Below are 25,266 nucleotides of genomic sequence, written 5' to 3'. Positions count from 1 at the left end.
AGGATCACATGACCTGTGATGTCAGCTTCTCTCCATGCTGATGATGTCTCGTACACAAACCAGAGGGAGCAGATCTGTCTGTGCATGAGACGTCACTGTGCTGGCCAGGCCCCCTGCATTGGCCGAGCTGCTGCTGTCTGCCCTGTATCTCCCTCACACTGGATTCTTCAGTAAAGACCCCTTCTACCATCACAGAACACACTCAGGGCTGAAGGCCCTGAGTGAGAAATGCTGGGCACCCAAGCTGACAGACTGGAGGAGTTCTGCAGAGCATTGCACAAGAACGGGTAGGGGGAAGATCATATGTGTATCAGCAGTGTGTACAGCTGGGACTTGTAGTCCTACACATACAACATACTACAAAGTATCCCAGCAGTCAGACATTTCACTCAGGGCAGCATTTTTATTTTATTCACTTCCTTTTTCTCGTACATTCCATTGGGGGACACAGACCATGGGTATAGCTTAGAGGTATTACTAGGAGGGACACTATGCAAAAACGAAGCTCCTCCTCCTCGGGCTATACCCCCAGACACCTCCAGTCTTTGCTTAGTGTCTGTCCAAGGAGGTGACGCTTACTCTTCTCCTGTTTGTTATTTTTTTCTGTTTTCAGATGGGGACGCAGGTCAGCATTGTGCTTTCCTGGCCCCCGTGGAGTGTCTGCCACCGTCTTTCGACGTGTCCTGGCTACCTCCCATCCCCCCACAGAAGAAAAGTGGATCCAGGCTCAACATGTCAGCTCTGGCATCCCACCAGCTGCTGGGACGCCTGCTGCCTACCCTCCTCCAGAGCACTGTTCTCCTGGATTGGAGTCAGAAGTCTGAAGAGGTGCATCCCTGCTGGTCTGGACATCGAGGGAGCATGCTGAGCAGATAAGTATTGCCCAGTCCCTCCCCCTCCCTCTGTGTCTGTTTGTCTGTGGCTACCTGGGTGAGCTTGAAGAAGGATCCTGATGGGGGCACTTTCTTCATTTTGGCACTGGAGTACTGTCATCTCTTCCCCCTTAAACTGTGGGCTTCAGCGCTTCTCTCGTCGGGCCTTGGCTGCTGCGCTCTCCCAGCGCCCGCCGGCAGGCCGCTCCTCCATGGCCTCGTTAACCCCTGCTGCGCCGCGTGAGGGGAGTCGGGGTGTTTGTTCAAATCGCGCACGCGCTTATTTCGCGCTCGCTTTTTTCGCGCCATGATGACGCGTTCGGGGGGGCGGAGCCTCGGCATGCCGCTCTGACTCTCCTTACACCGGAGACTCTGTTTGCTCACGGCCGTGCAGCTCCTCATCTCTCTACACCGGAGACTTCTGCTAGCGTTGCCTGGGTGGTAGGAGAACAGCTTGCTCTGCTCCTGATCTTTGCAGCAACTGGTAGGAGATCTTTTACTGTGGGGTTCCATCATGCCAAAGCCTGGGGCACTTAAATCTGCCAAGGCCTCCTCTCAGGCTCTTTTGGGGTCATGCAAGGTGTGCCTTCTGCCTTTTTCTGCCTCTGGCACCTGTGACTCGTGCCCTGCTCCTGGACAGGATCAGCCTCCTTCTCTTGCTCAGCCCAGTCCTCCCTCTGCCCCTGCGGAACCGGCGGTACCCGCCTGGGCTTCCGCCATGTCTAGTGCGGCAGCGGATCTGGCCCTAGTTGCCAAGGCAGCCATGTCCTTCATGGAGCGTATGGCAGCTACTACTCCAGTGGCGTCCACCGCTCCATCTCCTCTCAGTGATTCTCACAGGGGGCGTCTGATGTCTAAGAGGCAGCGTGAGCGGCAGCATTCCTCATCGGATGACTCCGCTTCTCCCCCACGCCTTGAGGCATGCCCGGTTGACTCTCCCTCTCGTGGGGAGCGCAAATCCGAAGGGGAATTGTCCGGATCGGACGAGGCCACGGAGCGGGAACCCCTGCCTAAGCTTTCCACCATGGTATCCGAATTGGTGGAGGCTGTCCGTGACACTTTTAATATCCACGGAGATTCCACTCCCTCCACTAGTCGGGAGTTCTCCCTCTTTCCGCCCAAAAGGCCCGAATCCGCGGTGTTCCCCGTTCATGAGGAATTCACAGCGGTCATATCAAAGGCTTGGGACCGACCCAATCAGAAATTTTCGGCCACCAAGCGCATGGATACGCTTTACCCTTTCCCCTCTGACTCGGTGGAAAAGTGGACTTCTTCCCCTAAGGTAGATCCTCCGGTGGCCAGGTTGGCCAAGAACACGGCCCTTCCTGTCCTAGACGGTTCCTCCCTGCAGGATGCGGTGGACAGACGCCTGGATTCACTTTCCAAGTCCATCTTCTCTCTGGCGGGCGCTTCCCTGCGACCGGCTTTTGCGTCGGCTTGGGTTGCCAGAGCCCTTACGGCGTGGTTGCGGCGCCACCACCAGGATCTGACGGAACAGGGCGCCCCTGCAGACACTTTGGAATTTATTCTCCAAATGTCTCAGGCTTCTAAATATCTCTGTGAGGCTTCAATGGATATCGGTTCCCTATTTGCCCGTATTCCGGCCCTCTCGGTCATTCAGCGTAGAGAGGTTTGGTTGAAGGTGTGGGATGCTGATGCTTCTTCCAAGCGTTCCCTCGCTAACCTTCCCTTTGAAGGATCTAGACTCTTTGGAGCCCAGTTGGACGAATTCATTTCTGCTGCAACGGGGGGCAAGAGTACTCATCTGCCTCAACCCAGATCCAAACGGCCCTTTCGATCTCGGGCTTCAGGGTTCCGGGGCCAGTCCTTTCGTCGCTTCTCCACGGCCAGGACGTCTTCGTCCTCGTCGGCTGGGGGATCCCAGGAATCCCGCAAGAAGCCTTTCTTCAAACCCCAGCCCTCTTGGTGACCACGGGCACAGTCAACCCGTCCCCCTGCTCCCAAGCAGCCCTCCGCATGAAGGGGTGCCCCCACCCCTCATGGTGGGGGGCCGTTTGCTCTCCTTTCAACAGGTCTGGAGGGCTCACGTTCAGGACGCCTGGGCTCTGGAGATTGTGACGTTCGGTTACAAATTGGAGTTCGCGTCCAGCCCGCCGGAACGCTTTTTCCCGTCTCGCGTTCCGGGGGATCCAGCTAGGGCCTCGGACCTCCTTTTGGCGGTCTCCTCTCTTCTGGACCGGGGTGTCATTTTTCCCGTTCCCCCGGAGGAACGGGGAACGGGTTTTTACTCAAACCTGTTCGTCGTTCAGAAGCTTCAGATCCAGTATCGGGCGCACCGACCCCTCCTTCTTCGGAACAAGTTTCTAAGGGTGCGGAAGTTTCGCATGGAGTCCCTTCGCTCCGTTATTGCTTGTCTGCTTTCAGGGGAATTTCTCGCGTCTGTGGACATTCAAGACGCCTACTTACACGTCCCGATTGCGAAGTCTCACCATCGCTTTCTGCGTTTTGCCATCTGGGGTCGTCATTACCAGTTCGTCGCCCTGCCTTTTGGGTTGGCGACCGCCCCTCGCATTTTCACCAAGGTTTTAGCGCCTCTCATGGCGCTTCTTCGCACCAGGGGCATCTCGTTGTTGCCCTACCTGGACGACATCTTGATAAAAGCCCCGTCTCTTCCACAGGCCGAGGACAGCATCCGAATCGCCGTTCAATCTCTAGAACGGTTCGGGTGGCTGATCAATCTACCCAAATCCTCTCTGCACCCTTCCCAGAGACTCTCCTTCCTGGGGATGGTTTTGGACACCTCGAGTTCTCTGGTGTTTCTTCCGGATTCCAAGTCCTCTCAGATTCGGAGGGCGGTGTCGCTCCTTCTACAAGCTCCTTGTCCCACCATTCGGGAGTGCATGCGGGTTCTGGGCCTTATGGTCGCCTCCTTCGAGGCGATTCCGTATGCCCAGTTCCACACTCGACCGTTACAACAGTGGATTCTTGCCCTCTGGGACAAGACCTCTCGGGGTCTGGACGCTCCCGTCCGCCTGTCCCGGCAAGTTCGGTTGTCTCTCCCTTGGTGGCAGGCCTCCCCGACTCTCTCATCAGGGAGGTCCTTCCTTCCGTTCTCCTGGACGATAGTCACCACCGATGCCAGCCTCATCGGTTGGGGAGGCGTTCTCCGGAACCTCACAGTTCAGGGGGTCTGGTCGACGGAGGAATCCCGTCTTCCGATAAACGTTTTGGAACTAAGGGCGATCTTCAACTCCCTCTCCCACTGGACTTCCCTCCTTGCAGCTCGGCCGGTGCGTGTTCAGTCGGACAATGCCACGGCTGTAGCCTACGTCAATCATCAGGGCGGAACGCGCAGTCGGGCAGTGATGCAGGAGGTGGCGAGGATCCTCCTATGGGCGGAGTCTCATGTGCCAGTGTTGTCGGCGGTGTACATTCCGGGCGTCGACAACTGGACGGCGGATTTTCTGAGCCGCACCAATGTGGATCCGGGAGAGTGGTCCCTACATCCGGAGGTGTTCGAGGACGTCTGCCGCCGATGGGGCCGTCCGGACGTGGATTTAATGGCGTCCCGACTAAACAACAAGGTGCCGGTGTTCCTGGCCCGTGCTCGAAACCCAAGGGCGTGCGGAGTGGACGCGCTGGTGTCTCCTTGGCAGCGATTCGGCCTCCTCTATGTCTTCCCTCCACTTCCTCTGTTGCCGAAGGTGCTGCGCAAGATCGAGGCGGAGGGGATACCGGCCATTCTTATCGCTCCGGATTGGCCTCGCCGCGCCTGGTTCTCCAACGTCATCCGAATGCTAGCGGACGTTCCGTGGCCTCTTCCCGACAGAGGGGATCTTCTGTCTCAGGGACCGCTCTTCCACCAGAATTCACGTCAGTTGCGTTTAACGGCGTGGCTATTGAGACCTACATCCTGAGGAAGAGAGGCTTCTCTGATGCAGTGGTGAGAACCATGATCAGAGCTCGAAAACCGGCTTCTTCGCGGATCTATTATCGCACCTGGAGGGCCTATCTGACCTTTTGTGAGAAGTCGTGTTTTCCGCCGCTTCGTTTCTCTGTTCCGGTGGTGCTGGCCTTTCTACAGTCCGGCCTTGAGGTGGGGCTGTCGCTCAGTTCTTTGAAGGGTCAGGTTTCGGCCTTGGCGGTCTTTTTTCAAAGGTCTATTGACTTTTTGGGGCCTGTGAGAACCTTCCTGCAGGGGGTGTCGCATTCGGTTCCTCCGTATGTTCCTCCCTTACCCCCCTGGGATCTTAACCTGGTCCTGCGCGCCCTTCAGGAGGCGCCTTTTGAGCCTCTGAGGGAGGTCTCCCTAGTCTTCCTCACCTGGAAGGTGGTTTTTCTGGTGGCCATTACCTCCATCAGAAGGGTTTCGGAGCTGGCCGCGCTTTCCTGTCAGGAGCCTTTTCTGGTCTTCCACCAGGCTAAGGTGGTGCTACGGCCGGTTCCTTCTTTTTTGCCCAAGGTGGTTTCTCCGTTCCACCTTAACGAGGATCTCTTCCTGCCCTCTTTTTGTCCTTCTCCGGCGAATCCCAAGGAACGTGCTCTCCACTCCCTGGACGTCGTCAGGGCCCTGAAGGTGTAGCTGGGGCCACCGCCTCCTTTCGTCGTTCGGACTCCCTCTTTGTGATTCCCGAGGGGTCTCGTAAGGGTCTGGCGGCTTCCAAGGTTACTGTGGCGCGGTGGATCCGTTCTGCTATTGCTGCGGCCTATCGCGCTCGGGGTCAGGTTCCCCCGTCGCGGATTACAGCTCACTCCACAAGGGCAGTGGGAGCTTCCTGGGCCAGACGCAATCGCGCCTCCGCCTCCGCCTCCCAGTTGTGTAAGGCGGCCACTTGGTCATCTTTGCATACGTTCACAAAGTTTTATCAGTTGCACTCGCTGGCCTCGGCTGATGCTGTCTTCGGACGCAGGGTATTGCAGGCCGTGGTGCCCGATTGACGGCTGGACGTTTCTTTTCCTGGCGGTGTTGGATTTTTCCCACCCCATGGACTGCTTTTGGACGTCCCATGGTCTGTGTCCCCCAATGGAATGTACGAGAAAAGGAGATTTTTGTGAAACTCACGTGTAAAATCTTTTTCTCGTCTTTTCCATTGGGGGACACAGCCCCCGCCCGCTTTTTTTGTTTAGTTAGTGTGATGGTTTCCATTGTGGTTTTTTCAGTTCTCCTTCTCCTACTGCTTTTGCAACGACTGAAGTCCTCCTGGAGGTGTCTGGGGGTATAGCCCGAGGAGAAGGAGCTTCGTTTTTGCATAGTGTCCCTCCTAGTAATACCTCTAAGCTATACCCATGGTCTGTGTCCCCCAATGGAAAAGACGAGAAAAAGATTTTACAGGTGAGTTTCACAAAAATCTCCTTTTTTGACACCCACAAATATTCACAAGGAAACTTCAGAGATTGTTGTTATTGAAGGAAAACAAAAGGCCAGAAGAGAACCAGGAAAATGAGGACATTTTTATTGGTGAAAACTGTACAATTGAAAGGAGGCTCTACAGTCGTGGCCAAAAGTTTTGAGAATTGCATAAATATTGGAAAAGTTGCTGCTTAAAGGGAACCTGTCACCACTTTTATGGTGTCCTAACTAAGGGCAACATAAATAAGTGACTGATTCTCTTAGCAAAATGCTGGGTCACTTTCTTTAATTGACCCAGTCAATCTGCCAACATCTTGTATTGAAAAGCTCCAGCTCGTAATGATGAGTCATGAATATTTATGAGCTCCTGACTCTCCCCGCCCACCTGCTGCTCATTGACCGTTATTTTCCATATGAATCAGCAGCTGGGCAGGGGAGTGGCTATAGCTCTGAATTAAAAAAAAAACCACTGGACTCAATGATGTCACGCTGGACTCAAATCAGCTCATTAGCATGTGGCATCTTTGTGTGTATATTATGAGGTAACCATCTGTCACACCAGTAAGTTAATACAACTAAGGCACTTTTTAGTAGTTAATGATTGATTGTATATAATTAGTTAGATTATAATCAAATATCCACATGACAGGTTCCCTTTAAGTTTTTATAATAGCAATTTGCATATACTCCAGAATGTTATGAAGAGTGATCAAATGAATTGCATAGTCCTTCTTTGCCATGAAAATTAACTTAAAGGGAGTCTGTCACCTCCATATGGCCATATACAGTGCTTACATGGCTCTGTAGCACACCTATAGAGGATTGTAATGGTACCTTTGTTCTTTTCTTTAGACTTGCACCAGCAGGAAAAATTAAGTTTAATGCATATGCAAATGAGCACTCGCAACGCCCAGGGGAGGCGTTCAGTGTGTAGGTGCCCAGGCTGCTCTGCCTTCTTTTCACTTTACGCCTTCCCAGTCTCTGCCTTTGCCCTTTCGATGAGGCAAGAGACTTGGAGGGCGGGCAAAGGCAGAGACTGGGGAGGAGTAAATTGAAAAGAAGGCAGAGCAGCCTGAGCACCTACACACTGAACTCCTCCCCTGGGCACTCGTACGAGTGCTCATTTGCATATAAATTAAACTTCGTTTTTTCCTGCTGGTGCAAGTCTAAAGACCTATAAAAGGAGGGTGATGCTTGAAATCATTGTTCTTCCATTGTTAACCATGGTGACCTGCAAAGAAACGCGTGCAGCCATCATTGCGTTGCATAAAAATGGTTTCACAGGCAAGGATATTGTGGCTACTAAGATTGCACCTCAATCAACAATTTATAGGATCATCAAGAACTTCAAGGAAAGAGGTTCAATTCTTGTTAAGAAGGCTTCAGGGCGTCCAAGAAAGTCCAGAAAGCGCCAGGATTGTCTCCTAAAGAGGATTCAGCTGTGGGATCGGAGTGCCACCAGTACAGAGCTTGCTCAGGAATGGCAGCAGGCAGGTGTGAGCGCATCTGCACGCACAGTGAGGCGAAGACTTTTGGAAGATGGCCTGGTGTCAAGAAGGGCAGCAAAGAAGCCACTTCTCTCCAAAAAAAACACCAGGGACAGATTGATCTTCTGCAGAAAATATGGTGAATGGACTACTGAGGACTGGGGCAAAGTCATATTCTCCGATGAAGGCTCTTTCCGATTGTTTGGGGCATCAGGAAAAAGGCTTGTCCGGAGAAGAAAAGGTGAGCGCTACCATCAGTCCTGTGTCATGCCAACAGCAAAGCATCCTGAGACCATTCAAGTGTGGGGTTGCTTCTCATCCAAGGGAGTGGGCTCACTCACAATTATGCCCCAAAACACAGCCATGAATAAAGAATGGTACCAAAACACACTCCAACAGCAACTTCTTCCAACAATCCAACAACAGTTTGGTGAAGAACAATGCATTTTCCAGCACGATGGAGCACCGTGCCATAAGGCAAAAGTGATAATTAAGTGGCTCAGGGACCAAAACGTTGACATTTTGGGTCCATGGCCTGGAAACTCCCCAGATCTTAATCCCATTGAGAACTTGTGGTCAATCCTCAAGAGGCAGGTGGACAAACAAAAACCCACTAATTCTGACAAACTCTAAGTGATTATGAAATAATGGGTTGCTATCAGTCAGGAATTGGCCCAGAAGTTAATTGATAGCATGCCCAGTCGAATTGCAGAGGTCCTGAAAAAGAAGAGCCAACACTGCAAATAATGACTCTTTGCAAAATTGTCATGTAATTGTCGATAAAAGCCTTTGAAACGTTCGAAGTGCGTGTAATTATATTTCACTACATCACAGAAACAACTGAAACAAAGATCTAAAAGCAGTTTAGCAGCAAACTTTGTGAAAAAGAATATTTGTATCATTCCCAAAACTTTTGGCCACGACTGTAGTACCCTGTTGGACCACCTCTAGTCTGGATACGAGATATGGCGGGGCATGGAGGCATACAGGTACCATATGGTATCCTGCGACACATTTGCCCACAGATGTTGCAGCTGGGCCTGTAGATCCTGCACACCTGTTGGTTGCTGAAGCTGACGTCCTAGCTGTTCCCATAAATGCTCCATTGGTGATAAATCAGGTGACCGGGCAGGTCAAGGAAGTGTTACAATCTAGCAGAGACATTCCTGGGAAAACCTTTTTGTCTGAAAAATGCCGGTTGGAAGCCCTGCCATGAAAAGCAACAGTTGAGGCCACGCATACTTCCGATCTTTTGAAAAGCACAAAGAGGGACAATATTTGTGGAGCCACACCTCTAACTCTTCCCAAAACATAACCATTTACTGTAACAGCAAATTTCCTTCGGCTAAGCGCACGGAAATGGTCCGGGCAGAGGTGTGTAGTGAAGGTGCCACCTGTGTCTGGATGGTAAACAACGAAGCTGTGCTTGTGCCTGTTGCCAGATCCAACAATCATCTCTACTGGTCTTCTGTCTGGCCCATCTGGAGTTTGTTCACCGTGTGTGCCTTCACATAACCGATGTTCTAAAAACTCCTAACAGCTTGGTAAGAACAGCGTAGAGCAATAGCTGTCAACAATCTCTCACCAAGAAGTACAATACCCAAAACCTCTGGGAGCCATTAATAGGGTAGCAAGGCACAGTGTCTAATCAGACCACTCCTATAATCATTTACATATCTGCCTGAGACATAACTGATTGCAGTTTTGCAAAGGTCTGAAATTTCCATCTGGGTGCGTTATTTTATTTTTTGTCAACGTCAGTGTATTTCTTTTGCTCATTTCTTCCATTCTGGACTATGGTCACGTTACCATGTCCATGCAGCTCTTTCTTATTTGCTGTGGTATTATGGGTGTGTCAAAGCAGCTACAGAGGCAGTGATAGCGGAGTGTCTATGTAAGTAGCTGGGTGACAGGAGCTATAAACTAGGGGCAGTATACCAAGCACAGTGCCGTAAGTGGCTGTGCTTTGTATTGCAGCTCAGTCCATTCACTTAAATGAGAACAAGCTGCCCAAACGCCATGTGACCAATGCATGTGACGTCACAGGCTGAGGAATAGAGGCTTCAGCACATTGCCTTCCAATGGCTGATTGGCAGAGCTGCTGAGAGTTGGACCTCCACCCATCAGATATTGATGGCCTATCCTACAGGTCATCAATATGTTAGTCCTGGAAACCCCTTTTAATATGGTGTTCAACCTCTTTAATATAACTGTGCACAATTTATGCTCAGGCTGTAGGCTTTTTCACTAAAATTATCCTTTGAGATTGAACATTATTAAAAAACTTATGAAATAATAATTACTGTTATTATGTTTAAGGTATAATTTCTCCTGTCATCACTTTCTTTTGTGTAGAGCTTGTATAATATTTATTAAAGAAATTGGTTTACCTACTGAAAACTTTAATTGCAGCTGATACACGTTATATGAAAATCAGTATAAAATCTGCACCATCTCTTAAATTGGGTGCCTGCTTTGCTCATAAATGTTTCTGTCCTTCACAAAAGCTGCCCCTGATTACGACTATCTTGGTTCTCTAGCAAATATATTTCTAGTAGAAATGCTATCAAATTCTGATAGGTGGAACTAGCTCAACTGCTTCTGGATCTCCTGAAGGCTATAATGGAGAGTGACTGTGCATGTGCAGTCCATTCAGCCATCCATTTATGGCATAGATTTTCTCCAAAAGCCATTCTTTGAGAAACCCTTTAAATTGACTTTAGCCGCTTCTCTCACAGACCCCAACTGTAATTAACTTATCTGACTGTCCCCATATATCTAAAAATGGCCATACACATTGGAAGAATTTGGGTAACCATCTAAGCATACATACACACACACACGACATTCTGAAAAAACAGCCATTAAAAACTGATACACTGCATCCATTTTCTTGCCCTCTATCCGTTTTTAATGGCCGACTTGTCTCCGTTTTTAACCCCTTAGTGACCACCCATACGTGTTTTTATGGAGGTCACTAAGGGACCTTAGACTGGGCCGATGCTTTTTTCACGGCGGCCCAGTGTAAGCGCTGCACATGAGAGCCGCGGCCCTGCTCTAACAGCCCGGACCGGCAGGAGTGCCGATCCGGGCTGTTTAACACTTTACATGCCGCGGGCAATGGCTCCCGCCACATGTAATGTGCTGACAGATAGAGCGGACTCCCTCTGTCTTCCATCGGCACTTTGCAAATGTGATCGCGGGGTGCTGATGTGTGTGAAGGCTGCCTGGGGTCTGATGTAGGCCCCAGGACAGCCTTCAGTAATTTCCAGCAGGCTGCGCCTCTCTGGCGCAGCCTGCTGGTCAATGTTAGAATAGCATTGCCGTTAAAAGTGCATTGCATTTTAAAAGCAATCAAAAAGCTATCTGTTATGTTAATACCATATGTTTGGTATTGCCGCGTCCGTAACGGCCCGGACTACGTAAATATCATGTAAATTATTCTCTACGGTGAACGCCGTTAAAAAAAAAAAGACATAATTGCTAATTTATTCTTGCCACCGAAAAAACGTAATAACAAGTGATCAAAAAGCACCATTTACTCCAAAATGATACCAATGAGAAATACAAGTCTTCCTGCAAAAATCAGGCCCTTTCACATCTCAAAAGAAATAAAAAAATTGAAAAGGTATTGTATTTGCGATGCGGCAATGCAAAAACATTTTATTGCAAAAAAGTAGTAAAATGTCAAATAAACTACCGTATTTTTCGCCCTATAAGACGCACCGGCCCATAAGACGCACCTAGGTTTTTAGGGAGGAAAATAAGAAAAAAATTATTTTTAACCAAAAGGTGTGCTTTTGGTGGGTTTGGAACTAATGGTGGTCTGTGGGTGGCACTATTACTGGGGATCTGTGAAGGACACTGTTATGGGGGGATCTGTGGATGACGGACACTGTTATGGGGGGGGATCTGTGGATGACGGACACTGTTATGGGGGGATCTGTGGATGACGGACACTGTTATAGGGGGGATCTGTGGATGACGGACACTGTTATGGGGGATCTGTGGATGACGGACACTGTTATGGGGGGGATCTGTGGATGACTGACACACTGTTATGGGGGGGGATCTGTGGATGACTGACACACTGTTATGGGGGGGATCTGTGGATGACTGTTACGGGGGGGATCTGTGGATGGCACTGTTACAGGGGGATCTGTGGATGGCACTGTTACAGGGGGGATCTGTGGGTGGCACTGTTACAGGGGGGATCTGTGGATGGCACTGTTATATATGTGCCATCCATAGACCCCCCCACCCCATAATAGTGCCATCCACAGCCCCCCAGCCCATAACAGTGGCATCCACAGACCCCCCCCCCCCCTTAACTGTGCCATCCACGGATCAGCTCGCCTGCCCCCGCCGCCCCCAGTATACAAATATGATATGTCTTATTCAATTAAAATGTATTAGATATGCCCCCTCACTCCTAAACTCCTAATAGTACCTTACATCCTATTCCTAGGTTCTGTACAATTGCGGCAGGCCGGGCGGGCGGCCGGCGCGTCACTCACTGACGTCACTTGCCTGCGCCGCCTGCTTCATTCATAAAGTAGGCGGCGCAGGCACGTGACATCAAGGAGTTACGCTGCCGCCCGGCCTGCATTACAGAACCTAGGAATAGGATGTAAGGTACTATTAGGAATTTAGGAGTGAGGGGGCATATCTAATACATTTTAATTGAATAAGACATTTAATATTAGTATACCGGCGGGGCGGGGCTATAGTACACTGACTGCACCGCCCCGCCGCTATTCCCGGACCCCCAGCTCCTCCTCCCAGTCCCTCCCCCGGCCCCCGCTCACTCTACATCGCATCCAGCGATGTTAAATTGTCAGCATTCGCCCCCTAAAGACGCAGGGGCATTTCCCCCCGATTTTTTTGGGGGGGAAAGTGCGTCTTATGGGGCGAAAAATACGGTATATGTATTTGGTATCACTGTAATCGTACTGACCCAGAGAATAAAGATGTTATGTTATTTATACCGAAAAATGAACGCCGTAAAATTTATAATGTAAAAACGCAGTGGCAGTATTGCTGTTTTTTCTCCCTTCCAGAAAGAGTTGGCGCTATTAAAAACTACAACTTGTCCTGCAAAAAACAAGCCCTCATAAAACTATATAGATGGAAAAATAAAAAAAGTTATAGCTCTTGTAATGTGACGATGAAAAAGGAACCAAAACGCTTGGTCAGTAAGGCCCAAAACAGGCTGGTCACTAAGGCCTCTTTCACACGGGTGCCCCGGATTTGCTCCGAATGCATCACGTGTACATTGCGGGAAACCCACGCCAGTGCCCACACAATTTCAGTCAGTTTTGACTGCGTTGTTCAGTTTTTATTGCGCGGGCACAATGCGTTTTGCACACGCATGATAAAAAACTGAATGTGGTACCCAGACCCAAACTTCTTCACTGAAGTTCGGGTTTGGGTTCGGTGTAACATGGTTATAAGGGAAAATATTAGCATTATTAATACAGAATGCTTACTAAAATGTTGCTTGAGGGGTTAAAAAAATAAAATAAAAATTTAACTTACCTCATCCACTTGATTGCGCAGCTGGCATCGTCTTCTTCTTTCAGGACCTGCAAAAGGACCTTTAATGACGTAATCGCGCTCACCATGTGGTGAGCGCAGTGACGTCAGTGCAGGTCCTGCTGAATGAAGATAGAAGATCCTTTCAGATTACTTCATTAAAGGACCTTTTGCAGGTCCTGAGAGAAGAAGAAAGAAGATGATGTCGGCTGCGCGATCCAGTGGATGATCTGAGTAATTTGTTTTAGTTTTTTGTTTATTATTATATTTTAAATCTTGAAAGACCATTTTTTTACTAGTGTACCAGTTTTTAACAGCTGTTAGACATGTGCACTTCTGTCTAAACGACCATTAATAACAGTCCTATTGATTTCAGTGGTGAAAAAAGATAATACCTGTGTTCGGCCACTCAGAAGCACGGACACAGCCCGGACCTGGCTGACATGAATTGTAGACAAAAAATAAAGAAATCCAGCTTCTGAAAAATGTCACTTTATTCCAACGTTAAAATCTCCACATACTGGAAAAACTTACAGGTTCTACGCGTTTCAGACCTAAGTAAAACCTGTAAGTTTTTTTCTGTATGTGGAGATTTTAACGTTGGAATAAAGTGACATATTTTTCAGAAGCTGAATTTCTTTATTCATTGATTTCAGTGGGGAACTTCTGGCCATGAAAAGAGCCAAAAAATAGGACATGTACTATTTTTTGATGGCCGCTATAAAAAAAGTAAAAAAAAAAACTGGCCATGTGAATAGCCCCATAGGCTTCAATTGGTTTTAAAAATGACCATATGACGGTAGTTACTTAAATGGTCGTCACACTGCCATTTTTCTCATGACTGAGGCTCTCTATGTATGGGAGTGTCACAATGACAGATGTCGACATAACTGATCCTTTTGATCTCAGGGGAGATAGGCCTCAACCAGAGGTGTCTAGCGGCGGCTTTCTTTACTACTCCTAATTGACGACACAAAGATGTGTATGGCGGCTTCAGTAAAACTAACTTTGGTCCAACAACCATTTAAGGTGTATGGCCACTTTAGTAAAAAGGGAAATATGCATCATTGCAGTCTAATAGATTGTATATAAAATCTCTTTTGAGCATATCTGGTTCATAGAAGAAATCATTGGCCCAGTCATCCAACCTATACATAAGAGGCTCCTGAAATCATGATATATCATACTGATGAATATCTTTATTGTAGGGTCTGATGGTGATGATGCACTGCCTGGACCTCGGTATTCACTGAATAAAACCGGTAAGCAATATCATAAGTTGGTGAAGAATTCCTAATGTATTTGTGTTATCCTGTATTACATGGATGGCCATTCATTCGGATGTCAGCCATTTTATACTACATTACATGGAAATGTCCAGATAGAGAAAGCTTGCTCCAGTGAAATTAGCTAATAAGGCAACATCTGTAAAGGGACTCTGTCACCAGGTTTATGGTGTCCTAACCAAGGGCATCATTAACTGGTTACAGATCCCCTTAGAAAAATGCTTGGTCACTTACTTGAACTGACCCATTTGCTGGCACTGGAGCTGATCAATACACTGTACACACTGGTAAGTCCTGATATTCATAAGGACCCGACTCTGGTGACAGGTTCCCTTTAAGGAATTTCCACATTTATGGCTACTTTCACACTAGCGTTTTGGCTTTCCATTTGTGGGATCCCACAAGCGGTCCAAAACGGATCAGTTTTGCCCTAATGCATTCTGAATGGAAAATGATCCTCTAGGAATGCATCAGTTTGCCTCCATTCAGTCACTATTCCGCTCTGGAGGCGGACACCAAAACGCTTCCTGCAGCGTTTTATGTGCGTCCTGGGATGTGGAGAGAGATGTATCCGTCCTGACACACAATGTAAGTCAATAGAGACGGATCCGTTTTCTCTGACACAATCTGGCATAATAGAAAATGGATCAGTCCCCCATTGACTTTTAATGGTGTTCAAGATGGATCCGTCAATGCTGTAGAAGACATAATACAACCGGATCCGTTAATGACTAATGCATGCGGTTGTATTATTGTAGCGGAAGCGTTTTTACAGATCCATGATGAATCCACAAAAAACACTAGTGTTAAAGTAGCTTATGAGGTCCTGGTTCCGCTGCTGGAGCTGCTCTATACAGTTGTTAGCAGAACAGATGGAAGAATTCAAGTAAGTAACCCTGTGTTTTGCTAAGGGTATCTGACACCAGTTTATGCTGTCCTCAGTTAGGGCAGAGCCCCTTTAAGGAACTAGCAGTGCATGTTTTCATGAAAGGGTTTACCCAGCACATAATCGTCACTGTGAAACCAATTTACAGTGGTATACAAGAATAGTGCACACTCGCCTAAGTGATTCCAGGTTACCAGCTGCTCTCGGCTTCCTGACCTGGCGGGGTGCTGTAGAGGTCACTGTTAAGGGGGCGGGTGTTGTGGAGGTCACATTTTAAGGGAACGGATCTCTATGGAGGTCACTGTTAGGCCCCTTGCAGACAAGTGTTTGTCACGCTGCGAGTCTGCAGCTCGGCTCCTGGCCTGACCTCCCAGCACTGTCGGGGGTCACATAACATTATATTGATTTATGATGCAATTTAACTCTTCCAGTTCTGGAATGTATTGGGCAACACTGGCAGCATTATGTCAGTGTCATCTAATACATTCCAGAACTGTAAGAGTTACATAGCATCATAAATCAATATAATGTTATGTGACCCCCGACAGTGCTGGGAGGTCAGGCCAGGAGCCGCACTGCAGACTGGGAGCATGACAGACTCTCGTCTACAAGGGGCCTTAAGAGAGCAGATTAACAAGATGGGGTACTGTGGAGATCTCTAATAAAGGGGTGGCCACTGTGGAGGTCACTGTTAAGCGAAGAGGGGACTGTGGAGGCCACTATTAAAGGGGCAGCGGGGTACTGTGAGGTCACTGTTAAGGCAGCGGAGTACTGTGAGGTCACTGTTAAGGGAGCGGGTACTGTGGCAGTCACTGTTAAAAGGCATTATTAAAATTATATAGTGGCTCACTTCCTGATATCAAAAGGACGGGTGCTCTTACTTGGTAATGATTTCACCCAATCACAAGTCAATGGTATATGTTCATCAAGTAAAGCAGGCACTCCTCATCTGGTTATATAGAAATATATGTGTATAGTTAATGGTTAATAATAATTATTTCGACAATAAAATTAAAATCCAACAATATATAAAAGCATAAACATTAAAAAAAAATTGATAAAATGGGTAGCAGCAGATATTATAGCAGCAGATATATTGGTAATAATATTATTGTCGCTGCTAATTATCTGCTGCTATAAACAGTAAATATGATGGTACTATTATTATAGCAGCAGCAGCGGTTTAGTAGCAACAGTGTAACAGCAATATTGATCTAGTAACTGTAGTGTTAACTGAAAATATCATAGGTCCTTTCACTTGTCAATGAAGTATCAATTGTTGGTATCAAGGCAATATCAGTCTTATAGATAATACGTTCCAGTTTCAGGAGGCAGCTTTCACGCTCATCCTTACTTTGAAATATATAGGTTGGTGACCCCAATAGATATGAAACAGTGTTTCTTTGGCATATAACAATAATGTATCAATCACTGTTATTCTTTTGTTCAACTCCCAGTATTCCTAGGGATTTCGGTTTATTTCTGCATCCGAGTTTTAATACATTGATGAGAGGTGTGGTATTACTCACTGTTTTGTTGTGATATTTGTGCTGATTTGAGTGGCGTCCCACTCCAAATGCAATGCACTCAACATCTTTGATCACGCTGACTTTGGCTGTTGTCTCCTTGATGCTCACCTACTGTTAAAAGGCAGTTGCTGTGGAAGTCTCTGTAAAGGGGGCCGGGAATAGTGGAGGTCAGTTAAGGGGACTGTAACCTATGGTCAGTGTTAAGGGGCGGGCCCCTGTGGAGGTCACTGTCAAAGGGGCGGGCTGCTGTGAAGGTCAAAGTTAAAGGGGTGGACTGCTGTGGAGGTCCCATTTTAAAGAGACGGGGCACTGGGGGGGGGGGTCACTATTAAGGGGTGGGGGTCTTTGGAAGTCACTGTTAAGGGGGCGGGTTCTGTAGATGTCACTATTATAGTGGATACTGTTGATACTTTTTAATGACACACACAAACATTAGATGAAATATACCTGTGCGAAGCCAGGTCCTTCTGCTAGTTTTAAATAAAAGCATTTTAATAGTGCACCATGAAAAGACTAAACAAAGAACCTATGTATCGCGCTCTTATAGATACCAACTGTGGACTCCAAGCTGTATATGCTCCATTGTTCTGATACAAGTAGGGAATGATATAACTGTTCTACCATTCATCCTTTGTGAAGAACTATGGCCTCAACAATATGTCAGATGTCTACAGGAACTACTATTTTTTTACTCTGCTAAGCAGGAGTTTAGTGGATTCATTATCATTATAGGGCATTAGCTAAGATTAAAGTGACAGATCTGACCTTGTCTTCTTCGCTTTCTTGACAAAGATAAAGATTATTCTTTGTATTTGTGTCTACACCGACATATACTGATGTTGCTTACCTCAGGACATAATTGCATTGCGTTTTAGAGATTTAAATGTAGAATATATTTTCCTTTCCTCTGGATGCTGATATCTGTAATTAATCATAGTTTGTATCATGTGCAAATTATACTTGTGCGCATACGTTTTTATTCCTCAGGCATAATTTGTAAAAGATGCCCCATTTTTGACCAGTTCAGAATTGGGCCATGTGCCCCTCTTTCTGATCAGGCGCAGCATTTTCCATATATTTTTTAGTACATGCGTCTTTGAAATCTGTAACTATTTGTCCTGTCAGTCATGTAAATGATTTTTGCACCTTTTTGGTGATGCATGGGGCTTTATTTTTGTCTTTTTTATTTTTAATTTTATTTATACACAGGAAAATGTAAATAAAATTCTCTATATTTTAATAGAACAAAGTATAACAAAAATACTTGTTTGAATGATGTTCCTTTTCTGTTAACAGTTCTTTTAACATAGGGGAATATATAGTTAATGAAGAAGCTGCGGTGTAGAGTGTGATGGTGTGTTTTTTTATTTTCCTTTTTTGTCTTTTTTTTAATTTTATTTTTACACTTCCCCAGTAAGTTCATACAAGTAATCTGGGGGACATTTAGCATTACATTTTTTATTGCAGATTTCTTCTGTAACTAAGGCTGCTGTATTAGCTGCAGTTATACAGGAAATATAGCCTCCAGAGAGGTAAGGCTGTAAGCTCCACTGCATAGCTGATCTGGGTCTGCTAAGACCCAGCAGCTCATGCAGATACCTTGCCCCCAGCAATCACATGATTGCTAGGACCAGAGCAGCTTCATGATCAGTATACACAGGGCTCATTAAGTGCTGTGTATGCAGAAATGAGAAAGGCAGGAATGCACAATTGTTGCACAATTAGCGCACAAGGACTTTGCAAGGACATTCAGGAACATCCTTGCAGAGATAAGTGCTGACTGCTTAGACGTTTATAATCAACGGGTGTTGGACAAGTGGTTAACACATAACTGATCAGGCAAAACAATTCTGTTACAAATTGAATTATCATTATAGCAATAAACAAAATAATTAAATGCTCCTGATTAAACATTTACGTACCCTTAGTTCATAAGGTATGGTCACATGTGGCGTAATTGCTGCAGATTCTCCATGGCAGAATTTTGGGTGGAAAATTCGCAGCATTTACAGTACCAGAAAAGTGAATGAGGTTTGAGAAATCTCTTCCACGTGCTGCAGAGAAAACCGCATTGTTGACTCATTTGCACTGTAGATTTTCACTTCGAAGCATTTCAATTTATGCTGCAGCTCTTACCCATAGCTTTCAAACTTTGCAATGCAAAGGTTAAAAGCAACCAAAGATCCACTGTGATCCCAGCAGTGATGTCACCATGAAAACCATCCTACTTTTTGCATTTTCTTGCCACAATGGATTTTAGCCAGATCCACTGCTGATTTCTTAGGGTACGGCAACATGTACTAGGTCCACTGCTTATATAGAGTGCATGTGAACATACCTAAAAAGTGGATCTGTCATGACACTAGACTGCCTATGTAAGGGCAGGATGGTATCGGGACAAGCCTGCTCTCCCAGTAGCCAAAACAGTACAAAACTATATTTTGATATTTTGTTAATTGGAGCCATAATTTTTGAGCCTGTTATGTTCATAGAGGGATACGATAACTGTGAGAAGAGAAGGGGTCTGTTCATAGATGCAACCCTCCCCATGGCTTTTCTGCTGGTCACCCTAATTTTCTATAAGGAATTATATAGAGGCAGATGTCTTCATGGTGCTGTTAGCTGCCTTACTTCTGTAAGCACAGGTAGCCATGCTGAGTCTACATAAAAATGAGCTGAGTGGTCACCACATTTGTTAATAGGAAGATCGTTGTATGGATTCTGCTGTTGCAGTATGTATTCATTAGGAAGTCTGAAGGAATCTTACAGGAGTTTTTTACCATTTGGATACATTATCATATCAGATAGGTGGGGTCCAACACCCGAGACCCCCACCAATCAGCTGTTTGCAGCCGCCGGTGCTAAAGACTAAACCATGGACGGAGCTGGACGCAGGAAGCTTCCTCCAGTACATAGTGGTCATGTTGGTTTACTGCGGCCCAGATCCCATTCAAGTGAATGGGAGCTGAGCTGCAGTACACCAGCGCAGCCACTACACAGGACAAAGCCCTTCTGCTCCTGGCTCTGTCCACTGTGTTATTTCAGTCCTGTGGCTGCCGCAAACAGCTGATTGGCTAGGTCTAGGACCTCGGCAGTCTGATATTGTTGACCTATCCAGAAAACATTTCAATAAAAGGGTTTTCCAGGCTTTTGATATTGATGACCCATCCTCAGGATAGGTCATCAATATCAGATCGGCGGGGGGTCCAACTCCCCCTCTGAACAGCTGTATGAAGAGAAGGCATGCAGTCTGCCATCTCTCTTCCTGCTCGCTGCTGTTATGTCTATGGCAAGCAGGAAGAGAGACAGGAGATGGCATGCACACTTTGCACGTCGATCTGATATTGATGACCTATCTTGAGAATAGGTCATCAATATTTAAAGCCTGGAAAACTCCTTTAAAGAGGACCTTTCACCAGAATTAAACTTCTAAAGTAACTATACAGGCATGTAGAGCGGCACCCAGGGACCCCCCTGCACTTACTGTTATACCTGGGCGCCGCTCCGTTCTCCCGTAATGGCCTCCGGTATCTTTACAGATAGGCTCCACCCAGGGGAACCTGCTGGCGCCTCCTTCTCCCATGCTGCAGTGCTGGCCAATCACAGCGCTCAGCTCATAGCCTGAGAGGCTTTTTTCTCTCTCAGGATATGAGCTGAGCGCTGTGATTGGCCAGCTCTACAGCATGGGAGAATGAGCCGCCGGCAGGTTCCCCTGGGTGGAGCCTAACTGTAAAGATACCGGAGGCCATTACGGGAGAACGGAGCGGCGCCCAGGTATACCAGTAAGTGCAGGGGGGTCCCTGGGCGCCACTCTACATGCCTGTATAGTTACTTTAGAAGTTTTTATTCTGGTGAAAGGTCCTCTTTAATATCTAAAAGGTGGAACACCCCTTTAAAATTATACAGATTTTATATAATTATTTTTAATATGCCAATATTAATTAGTTTTTCTTTTTAACAGATCATGAATGCCAGAGCATGGAAATCACGTGTCTGATTAATGAGACCATTTGTGGTCACTCAGAAAGTGGTATGTTTCATCCTCAGGTCCTGTTATGAACTGTGTCTGATGTAGCATGGTTTGAGGATTTCAGGTCATAATACATCTTTCTTTTGATAGCAAATTGTTGCATGTTTTGGTGCACGTCTTTATTTGAGCAAAATCCTGCATCATTTACCCACCGACACCAGATCTCGCCACTTTTCAAAGCGGTCTTTGTTTTAGAGCAACTATTATGGTTGTTTCACTTGCACATTTACTATATGTGACTTCTGTAAAAGTCACAATAAAGTCACAACTCCATGCCAGGCAACCCGTTGGCATACTTTCCCTGACAGTGGCTAAGCCACATTACACTTAAGGCTACTTTCACACCAGCGTTCGGGTGTCCGCTTGTGAGCTCCGTTTGAAGGGGCTCACAAGCGGCCCCGAACGCATCCGTCCAGCCCTAATGCAGTCTGAGTGGATGCGGATCCGCTCAGAATGCATCAGTCTGGCAGCGTTCAGCCTCCTCTCCGCTCAGCAGGCGGACACCTGAACATAACATTGACGTAAAATTAATTGTAACAAGTGAGAGTGAATCTGGACCGCACATCCTAACTGCTATGCTTTTGATATGAAGACTGTTATTCAGCATAATAAAACATGGCTTCTCAGCACAATCATTAATAAATATACCCTTATGCTATGCACTAAAAGGAGGCTTTGGTATACAGTTTGATCAAAGAGCATATGCCCACTTACAATGACATGGTTGCCTCTTCAAGTGGGCACCTACTCTAACTTAAACGCGGCACTGCGCAGCGACCACCGGCACCCCCGCACTGCATCAGTAGGCGACGGGACCCAGTAGCCACACAGCACCCTCACTGTGCAGCAAAGCCACCTTGGCCCTGGGTCCCATCACTCCACCAGCACAGCACAAGAGCAGCAATGGCCACTGCTCAGCACTGCATAATGTGAACAGGTGCAAAGGCTAACCTGTTTAGAAACTTTCAGGAACTCCAACTGAGAGGTAGTAGGAATTTATAGACCCTTTGCAGATTCCTGACGATAAAAAACACCTGGGCCGAATGGGGAGGAGTGCTGATCCAGAAATGGGGATATCTGGACCGGTCAGCGGGGGTGCTGTTTGGCTACTGGGTCCTGCTGCCTGCTGGGGCGGTGCTGCGGCGTTGGTGTTCGCCGTGCAGTGCTGCGCCAAATTTAGGTTAGGGTCCCATTCAAAGAGTCAACCTTGTCGCGGTGAGTGGGCCTATGCTTTTTGATCAAATTGTATACTAATGCCTCATGTACAGTATGTAGCATAGGGGTAGGTATACGATATATTGCGCTGAGAAGCGATGTTAATTATGCTGAGAAGCAGTTAGATAAAAGCATTGTATTGAGGATGTGCGATCCAGTTCTTTCGCATTGCGCCGAACTTTGACCCATGACACACACATCAGGTGGGACAGGACAGCCAATTGAGATGTTTCAGCACATGGACACACCCCCACCCTTTAACAGAACCCGATCTGGCAGCCATTTTGCATTCTGTATTTTGTCAGTGTAGGGAGAGGTTGCTTTGTGGAGCAGGGACAGACTGTTAGGAACAGCAAACACTATCTAATAGGGCCACAAAAGTCCTTTTAAGGACTAGTCTAGGTGTGCTATCGATATGTGTGATATACTTATAATATACAGTACAGACCAAAAGTTTGGACACACCTTCTCATTCAAAGAGTTTTCTTTATTTTCATGACTATGAAAATTGTAGATTCACACTGAAGGCATCAAAACTATGAATTAACACATGTGGAATTATATACATAACAAAAAAGTGTGATATGTCATATTCTAGGTTCTTCAAAGTAGCCACCTTTTGCTTTAATTACTGCTTTGCACACTCTTGGCATTCTCTTGATGAGCTTCAAGAGGTAGTCACCTGAAATGGTCTTCCAACAGTCTTGAAGGAGTTCCCAGAGATGCTTAGCACTTGTTGGCCCTTTTGCTTTCACTCTGCGGTCCAGCTCACCCCAAACCATCTCGATTGGGTTCAGGTCTGGTGACTGTGGAGGCCAGGTCATCTGGCGCAGCACCCCATCACTCTCCTTCATGGTCAAATAGCCCTTACACAGCCTGGAGGTGTGTTTGGGGTCATTGTCCTGTTGAAAAATAAATGATGGTCCAACTAAACGCAAACAGGATGGAATAGCATGCCGCTGCAAGATGCTGTGGTAGCCATGCTGGTTCAGTATGCCTTCAATTTTGAATAAATCCCCAACAGTGTCACCAGCAAACCACCCCCACACCATCACACCTTCACAGTGGGAACCAGGCATGTAGAGTCCATCCATTCACCTTTTCTGCGTCGCACAAAGACACGGTGGTTGGAACCAAAGATCTCAAATTTGGACTCATCAGACCAAAGCACAGATTTCCACTGGTCTAATGTCCATTCCTTGTGTTCTTTAGCCCAATCAAGTCTCTTCTGCTTGTTGCCTCTCCTTAGCAGTGGTTTCCTAGCAGATATTCTATCGTAAAGGCTTGATTCACACAGTCTCCTCTAAACAGCTGTTCTAGAGATGTGTCTGCTGCTAGAACTCTGTGTGGCATTGACCTGGTCTCTAATCTGAGCTGCTGTTAACCTGCGATTTCTGAGGCTGGTGACTCGGATGAACTTATCCTCCGCAGCAGAGGTGACTCTTGGTCTTCCTTTCCTGGGGTGGTCCGCATGTGAGCCAGTTTCTTTGTAGCGCTTGATGATTTTTGTGACTGCACTTTCAAAGTTTTCCCAATTATTCGGACTGACTGACCTTCATTTCTTAAAGTAATGATGGCCACTTGTTTTTCTTTACTTAGCTGCTTTTTTCTTGCCATAATACAAATTCTAACAGTCTATTCAGTAGGACTATCAGCTGTGTATCCACCTGACTTCTCCACAACGCAACTGATGGTCCCAACCCCATTTATAAGGCAAGAAATCCCACTTATTAAACCTGACAGGGCACACCTGTGAAGTGAAAACCATTTCAGGTGCCTACCTCTTGAAGCTCATCAAGAGAATGCCAAGAGTGTGCAAAGCAGTAATCAAAGCAAAAGGTGGCTACTTTGAAGAACCTATTACATATTTTCAGTTGTTTCACACTTTTTTGTTATGTATATATTTCCACATGTGTTAATTCATAGTTTTGATGCCTTCAGTGTGAATCTACAATTTTCATAGTCATGAAAATAAAGAAAACTCTTTAACCACTTAAGGACCACAGGTTTATACCCCCCTAGTGACCAGGCCCTTTTTTACAAATCGGCACTCCACAACTTTAGCGGTTTATTGCTCGGTCATGCAACTTACCACCCAAATGAATTTTACCTCCTTTTCTTCTCACTAATAGAGCTTTCATTTGGTGGTATTTCATTGCCGCTGACATTTTTACTTTTTTTGTTATTAATCGAAATTTAACGATTTTTTTGCAAAAAAATGACATTTTTCACTTTCAGCTGTAAAATTTTGCAAAAAAAACGACATCCATATATACATTTTTCGCCAAATTTATTGTTCTACATGTCTTTGATAAAAAAAAAATGTTTGGGCAAAAAAAAAATGGTTTGGGTAAAAGTTATAGCATTTGCAAACTATGGTACAAAAATGTGAATTTCCGCTTTTTGAAACAGCTCTGACTTTCTGAGCACCTGTCATGATTCCTGAGGTTCTACAATGCCCAAACAGTAGAAAACCCCCACAAATGACCCCATTTCGGAAAGTAGACACCCTAAGGTATTCGCTGATGGGCATAGTGAGTTCATAGAACTTTTTATTTTTTGTCCCAAGTTATCGGAAAATGATGATGATTTTATTTTTTTTATTTTTTCTTACAAAGTCTCATATTCCACTAACTTGCGACAAAAAATAAAAAATTCTAAAAACTTGCCATGCCCCTCACGGAATACCTTGGGGTGTCTTCTTTCCAAAATGGGGTCACTTGTGGGGTAGTTATACTGCCCTGGCAATTTAGGGGCCCAAATGTGTGAGAAGTACTTTGCAATCAAAATGTGTAAAAAATGACCGGTGAAATCCAAAAGGTGCACTTTGGAATATGTGCCCCTTTGCCCACCTTGGCAGCAAAAAAGTGTGACACATCTGGTATCGCCGTACTCAGGAGAAGTTGGGGAATGTGTTTTGGGGTGTCATTTTACATATACCCATGCTGGGTGAGAAAAATATCTTGGTCAAATGCCAACTTTGTATAAAAAAATGGGAAAAGTTGTCTTTTGCCAAGATATTTCTCTCACCCAGCATGGGTATATGTAAAATGACACCCCAAAACACATTCCCCAACTTCTCCTGAGTACGGCGATACCAGATGTGTCACACTTT

At 46.3% G+C, this 25,266-nt stretch overlaps 1 protein-coding gene across 1 annotated transcript in view; it reads left to right on the top strand.

The window, feature by feature from the left end:
• The window catches only part of TEX14 (testis expressed 14, intercellular bridge forming factor), a 162,959-nt gene that overhangs the window by 122,727 nt on the left and 14,966 nt on the right, over positions 1-25,266 (top strand). The window contains exons 22-23 of the mRNA XM_044285605.1: positions 14,414-14,467; positions 20,868-20,936. Of these exons, the coding sequence (XP_044141540.1) occupies positions 14,414-14,467; positions 20,868-20,936 (123 nt within the window). The remainder of the gene's footprint in view (positions 1-14,413; positions 14,468-20,867; positions 20,937-25,266) is intronic.

Source organism: Bufo gargarizans, chromosome 3 (genome assembly GCF_014858855.1).
Source record: "Bufo gargarizans isolate SCDJY-AF-19 chromosome 3, ASM1485885v1, whole genome shotgun sequence".
Classification (NCBI taxonomy): domain Eukaryota; kingdom Metazoa; phylum Chordata; class Amphibia; order Anura; family Bufonidae; genus Bufo; species Bufo gargarizans.
Note: the sequence above shows the minus strand (reverse complement) of the source record. Positions and strands in the feature narration are given on the sequence as shown.